Source organism: Bombus terrestris, chromosome 13, assembly GCF_910591885.1.
Source record: "Bombus terrestris chromosome 13, iyBomTerr1.2, whole genome shotgun sequence".
NCBI classification, from domain to species: Eukaryota; Metazoa; Arthropoda; class Insecta; order Hymenoptera; family Apidae; genus Bombus; species Bombus terrestris.
Window position 1 is genome coordinate 12572609 of NC_063281.1, and position 7383 is coordinate 12579991.

The following is a 7383-nucleotide window of genomic DNA, read 5'->3' on the forward strand; positions in this document are numbered from 1 at the left end:
TACTTTTAATATTCGATATAAAATCCTATGGAAACAAAAAGAGCGGTAAAGGGAAGATTTCTCGCAGAGAATTTGCAAATTCGATTACAGTGATACTTTTTTTTGGAACAGGAGTCGTTTAGGGGGAGATTAACATCATTTCTACCTCGATCCTGGTTTATGGTTGTCTGATATATTTTACGTACTGTTGGAGCGGATATAGATAGTAATTCTTGGTTGTTAACATGCGGTAACTGGTGCATGGCGTTAATCCTCGCTTTTCGTTATCCCGAATCCCGCCGCTTTTGAGTCTATCGTTGCACGACAAAGGCTGAAAACCTTTGAATTTTCAACACAGATGGTTCTGACAGCGCGGTTACAACCGTGTAACGATTTGAATAAGTAGAAGCCACTGTTCGTCCCTGACCACTCGTGACACTTAATGAACTCTTCGCTACATATGCTCCCTCGGCCTGTACCAATTGAAATTTTGTACGTACGCTTCAGCTAATTACGCTAATTTTAGATATCAATTAGACACGAAATAAAATAATATCAGGTAGATATTGGAAAGGAATATTATTAATTATTCGGTTTTCGAGGAATATAATTATTGTGTCGACTTAATACGGTAACGAAATGTAATAAATTAAATTTGAGATTACAAAATTTGTCCAATTTCAAATCGATTATTAGTAATTTAATAATATTACGCTGTATTCGTTGTCATTTTATTGCAAAAAAAAGATCATTGAATCTTTTACAAGTAGCTCGGTTGAAATAATTCTTTTTACAACAGGGATGCCATGTTATGCTTTCAAAAGCGCGAACGTACACGCACTTAGGCACTTAACAAGATACGTTCTAGTTCTCGTTTTCGCTACCAGCAACTACAACTTGATGGAACGTTGTCAAATTCAATTGACCAGTATGATTCAATCACATAGGAGCAGATCGACGCAATATCTGGGACCACTGAACTCGATTATCAACGATCGACATTCATTATCACGGAATTCCCTTCTCATATAATTTCCCACTCGGATTTCATTTCGCCTCAAGTGTGTCAAATGTAACCACGTACGCACATATTTAATTAATAATTATTTCGATGAAATTGCGTTTCAAAAATAGTGAAAATGTTCGCGTAGAAAAAGATTTCACTTTAATATTTTTTATTTTTAACAAAATGTAATTCTGTCATCAGAGTTTCTATATATTTTAAAGTTCATTTGTCACGAGAAAAATTTATTTACAGTGTAATAGAATATCTCTACTGTTGGTAAAAAACAAACATTTTTCCTTGAAGTTTCTATCACTTCTATTTTAATTACTTTATTGATGAACATTTATCAAATGAAAACAGACGATTAGTTTAAAAAGTTTCAACTACCATGGAATATTCAGCTCATAAGGCTTCAAAGCATTAAATAGCCATTACATGTGCAAATTTCAACCCACTATATTGTTAGAGTAATTACGGAGATGAAATACTCCTCTTCATACGTATTAAAAACTTGAACGTTTTCCCGGATGCGCTTAAAAACTTCAAAGCTACAAAAGAAAATTTTGATCCCCTCAACAAAGAAGCTTCTTTTCAATTAAGAAAATTGGCCATTTTACCGTGTTAATTAGAAAGTTTTCAGTGGCTCCGCATATTACATGGTCTCTAGTGTAAGCAGAAATTTGAATCTTATTACGATTACTTTATTACCCCATTTTCTTCAAATATATGTTTTTCATACCCGATCTTTCATACATTCATTTGTGAAAATAGTAAATCTATCACATAACTTTACAATTTCTACGCTATTACGTATGACTCACCAATTTTAGAATCTTTATTAGTCAAAAAATTTTGAAATTACCTGTAGCCATCAAAAAACTAAAATTTGATACATTACGAGATACTAGAATGTTTAACAAAATCTAGTAAAATGTTCCTGACGATGATAATTTCCAAATAATACAAATTCTCATCTTAGAGGAGACAGAACTTCAGTCGAGTAATAAGAAAATACAGCCAAGTGATCGTGGTCGACGATATATCGGACAAGTTACACAAAATTCTAGAATATAATATTAAACGCTCTTAGATTTTTTATACGAACTTGACCTCCAGTAAAAATATACTTTGTTCAAAAATGTTCACCTAGTTTCATGACGTTTTTTCAACAAGTTGCAAAGAAATTTACTTATTCCATTCGTCTCTCGAATGTTTATGATTTCGGCAGTCTGTCGGTGGACAAATGCATCCATATGTATGTGCAGTAGCTGTCAGAACCATCGGTCATAGGCAAACGATGGAGGTCAAAATCCACGAACATTAATCTTGATCGTTTGTCACAGTACTGGATGTTGAGCAAGACTGGCGAGATCCGTCGAGACGAGTCGTGCCTGGATTACAGCGGCACCGATGTCATCCTCTATCCTTGTCATGGTAGCAAGGGGAATCAACAATGGATTTATAATCATCAGGTACGTAATCCTTGCGTTCGTGGCAAGTATTGAGTGCACGCTTAAGTAATTAATATCAAATCCTGTTCTGATTTTCCTGGGGATTATTTTCGTACTTGTTGCGTTAAGGTTGAAATTTATTCGTGTCGAACAGGGATCGTCTGTTCAAATATACAGAGGTTTTTATTTAATTATCTTAACATGTTCTTAGTTATTTATTAGATTATTTATCGATTAGGTTATCAGTTATTTATTTAATTATTTATTAAATCATTCATTTCTAAGGACTGTGTAGAACGCATTCTCCTTTGCCTACTCTTCATTGTTACGCGAGATCGAGCGATAATTTTATTAAAAAATGAAACGCTGTGATTCATCATTTTCCGTTGTAGCTGGGATAATAATTGACCCTTCGAAAAATTCCATCCTATTGACTACACATATTCTAGAAAGCTACGATTCTCGTTATTTCTTCTTTATCGTCAGTACAAATACTGACCGTTAGTTTTTTATTTTCAGACGAAGCAAATCAGACACGGCAGCAGCGACAAGTGTCTGGCAATAACGGAGAGCAAGCAGCGGCTGATCATGGAAGAATGTTCGGCAGCAGCAGCCAGACAGAGGTGGTCGTTCGAGAACTACGACCCATCAAAGCTGTGATATCGCGCTTTATCGCGTCATCAGTCGAAAAGTCTCGGCCGAAGATTCGATCGTGCCGGTTCTTGGGTGCCTGTTCAACGTTATTCCGTCGCTAAGACACGTTTCGGTAGATAGACGCCGTGGTATCGAGGCAACGAATGCCTCGAAACACCGCCAGATGCTCAAGATCGAACACTAGACGAAGAAAAGGAACCACGGGGAATTTATTTGAGGAAGCTATTCGTACGAAGAACCATTGAGAAGTCCGAGTTGAAGAAGAGACACGTTCCAAATGGCCGATCTTCGGCTCTAACCTTTAACTGTAAGACAGACGAAGTGCAATAGAAACGTCGTTTTAAGGAGTGATCGAAGAGGGATATAGTCTCATGGATAAGCTGTAACCTGGTGTACAATGAGAGAGTTGGGACACTCGAAGAGTGATCGAGTGTCGATACACACGCTCGAGGATCGCTTTCGCTGGCATTGAAGAATTGAAAGCTTACCGATGGACGAAAAGTACACGAAGGAACCTACGACTTTTTAATCTTCCTTCTCTGCTATTGGGTAGTGTTTAAATGGATAGTTGTTCTCTTCTCTTTTTACTTTCGTTGATGGACTCACGCGTTTATGTGGTTGTCGTTTCTTGAGAGATTGGATACTCGTGGTATCGCTTGTAATTATCTGGATGGTTGCTGACTTGATTGTATTTTCATTCTAGTACTTGGAGAATTTCTACGTTAAATTAGAAACGGCAGAATTCTTAGAGACAATGAAATAAAAATAAGGAACAATTGAAAATAATAAAATTGAATTTAGAAGCTTGAAAGAGTTAGTATTATTCCTAAAACATCTTTGGTATTGTAATATATTTTGAAGTTAATATATTCGGTAATAAAGTACAGTACATATTCTCAAATAAAATATAGTTCAATGTTTTGTGCTAAGAACTATGAAGAAGAATAACTTTCCACTACATATTTTTCTCTCCGTAGATTTTATATTTTCACAATATAAATTCGCCAAAAGAGAGAGAGAGAGACTCGTGAACATTCCAAAACATAGAGATCTCAATCTTTGGAATAATTACAAGCGATACTCCATTCCTTGATAGTAAAGCTAGTTTGTAGAATCGTTGTGTTAAAGATTCGATTAATTAGATATAATGATTACGTATAGTATTGCGCAAGTACTTACGAATTGACATGATCTATTGTTCGATAAACAGAGTATAATTTAAGCCTAACGTTTAAGTGGCGGCGAATACGCGTCAATGCATCAATGACAGCGAAAAGCGTGTCAAAAGGGGATAGGTTGTTGAATTTTATTCGGAGTTAAATGGACGAACGCGGCCGTATCGATCTCTACGAAAGCCTCGATCGTCGCTTTCATCCGTAGCTCCGTTGTTTTAAGGAGGATGGAGCGATTTGTGTAAGCTGCTTACGGCGAGTGCCATCTCAGAGACGACGTGGCGTTTCAGTTTCATTGAAAAACGGCGGATCGTTGATTGTGAATAACGGCTACGGCTTACCACTCGTACGAATCCCTTCTTCGTGGATGGTAGAAACAAACAGGATTATTCATCTGAAGCAAAACATAAATCTTTCTTTCAAAGATACATATGACGACATCAAGAGAGACAAAAGATAATATATGTATTAAACAATTTATTGCCTGTAAAATACATGTCTTTTCTTGTATTATTTTCATTCCAATTTCGAGGTTCGAGATTACACTTCGATGCTTTTAGAGTAGAACGTTCTAGCTTTCTATTTTTGTATCTTGAAAATGAAAAAGAGGATAATACGATAAAGTACGTATGGAAGTGAAGACTTTAGATAGTTTAAAATCAGAAGAAAGTAGAAGAAACGAAGAAAGTGTATCCAAAATCTGTATTTGTTCCTTTACAAGGATAAACTAAAAATAATACTCGTAATGCGACTGCTGTTAATAATGCTACAATTTTAAGATAATGTTAACGAGAACGTACATCTATCGTACTTGAGATACATTAGGTTTATCGTTGGATTTGTTAAACATATCAATTTAGTAATTACCTCACTTGAATACGTTAGACTTGAAGATTTATTTTGTTCTCGATAGAAGAAATTTCTTTGATCTCAAAGAAACACGTTTTCAACGAAGTGAAACGAAAGACTTATCTCGTCATATCTCCAGGAAATTCTCGTAGTAAAAATTACCTAATCTACCATAGATAAAATCATTTATGAAATGTTCAAATTCATGGATCAACGATTCGCCGATCGCCCTTCGTTTCTCTGTCGTATTACACCGCTTACAGTAGCACCTTACATTCCAGTTTCGACGCAAGAAACCAACGATTCCAAATTCTAGACAAACCTTCTTTTTCTAATTAATTTAGCACGTAGATAGCGCGTAGGGACAGGCAAAAAAAAGAACGAACGATTAATGGTTCATACATTCCGATTACGGTGTAGGGAGACTTTTGTACATTCGTGTAAAGTATCTTGATGCCAGTTTAGATACCGCCTAAAATAAGTTTTCCGAGTGTATGTGTGAGAGTAAGTATCAGTTTCAGAGTGTAAGTCCTTTAGAATCACGAACTCTCTTTAGCAGAATTCGTGTAACCCTTCGTTGTCTGACGATTCGCTGATGGAAATTTGAAAAGGAGAACTTGGTGGTAATTTGAAAACTAGACAATTACGAAATTCCATACATCAATTCGTTGTTTTATTTGGCAATAAATAAAATATAATAAAACTCCAATTTATTTGCAAGATAAAATTTCGAAATCTGGACAAAGATGTCACATTTTCGGATGATAAAAATTGTTTTTTAGATACGTAGAAAGTATATTATTCGTACAGAACATATCATTATGAATTCGATATCAACCTAAACGATTAAGATTAACGAACAGTTCTCCTGTAACAAAAGACAATAAAGGGTTAATAATCAAGATTCCAGTGAAGAGCGCAATCTGCAGGTGTCTGCGCGTGCCAACGAAATCGTAAATACCGCGAGGAACATTGTACAATATCACGATATCTCGATCGTCATCGATTTCCTCATCAATCACAGTCAGCATCATTAGAAAATTTGTCGTTGAAAGAACGAGCCATGTTTCCTGAGAAATACATCAAGACAATATAGAATAACCGTTAGCTCAGTCTAATCCTCATAATGGGTCATTGATTCACCAATAATAAACATTCATCGAAATTGAAACCAGAGTGTGAGTGCATTTAATAATCCATTAAGCGAATGTTATAAATCGCGAATAATCAATCAGAAAAATATTGCAATAAGCGTTCAATCGAACACGATCGACGATAGCGATTTTTCGTTCCGAACGTTTCAAATTTCGCGCCTATTTGCGGCTTGAAATATCGGCTATAGAACGACACCGTAGAAATGTTCCCAGAGAATGAATATATAAGAAGAGAAAGGAAATATCGACCAATATGGTCGTGATTTCTTCATGGATAATTAAGCAAAAGGGAAATACGTATATATATATATATATATATTTATGATTATAAATATAGATTTAAGACGATGTAAAAGTTTATCTTTGACAATGCCGATGAACGGACGAATGAAAATTCAACGAGAACATTTATACATATATTATAAATATAAATATAAATATAAATATATATATATATATATATATATATATGACATTTTCTACATTTGGTAGGGATGTTGCATGTCGAACGAACGAGACGAAGACACGATGATGATAAAACGATAAGAGATGTAATATTGGATAGCCGAGCGACGTATGGTCGCACGTTAATTAATGTAATATCGAACGTGCCTTATTTCCTGTATATATACATATATGAATATTATTATCATTATTATTATTATCATTATTACCGAACCTCTATCGTAACGTGCAAGTATTTGTGTTGAATAAATCGATGTTGTTTTACGTTAATACCGTGAGGATCGATCATTATTCTTGTCTGTTCACTCGGTCATCCGTTTCTCCCGTTAGGCTGATAGAAAAGTGGTGGGACACGAGAATATTTTGATTTATTGGAAGGATGTTTGAAAATAAAATTAACGTGGACGAAGAGACATGATGAATGCGTATTGTCTATTCTTAGCATCCTTAGGAGGAAGCATTTGCCACTGAATGAAGAAAGACTCGACCAAGCATATTGAAACATTTTAAAGTTACGTAGATGTTACTATTGCGGCGCGTTAGAAGTTGGAAATTTATTGTTTAATAATATTGTCATCGTTTTCTTATCTAAAAAAAAAAACACAGATGGAATGTTAGCCATTAACGGAGTAAGCAAAAAAATTTGTAAAAAG

General features: G+C 35.1%; 1 protein-coding gene across 5 annotated transcripts in view; it reads left to right on the plus strand.

Moving 5' to 3' along the window:
• LOC100649855 (putative polypeptide N-acetylgalactosaminyltransferase 9) overlaps nucleotides 1-7143 on the plus strand; it is a 294772-nt gene extending 287629 nt beyond the window's left edge. For all 5 annotated transcript variants that reach the window (XM_012315496.3, XM_012315495.3, XM_003400100.4 and 2 more), the window contains 2 exons: nucleotides 2329-2457; nucleotides 2956-7143. In XM_012315496.3, the coding sequence (XP_012170886.1) occupies nucleotides 2329-2457; nucleotides 2956-3096 (270 nt within the window). In that variant the 3' untranslated portion in view covers nucleotides 3097-7143. The remainder of the gene's footprint in view (nucleotides 1-2328; nucleotides 2458-2955) is intronic.
• The last annotated feature ends 240 nt before the right edge of the window (nucleotides 7144-7383 follow it).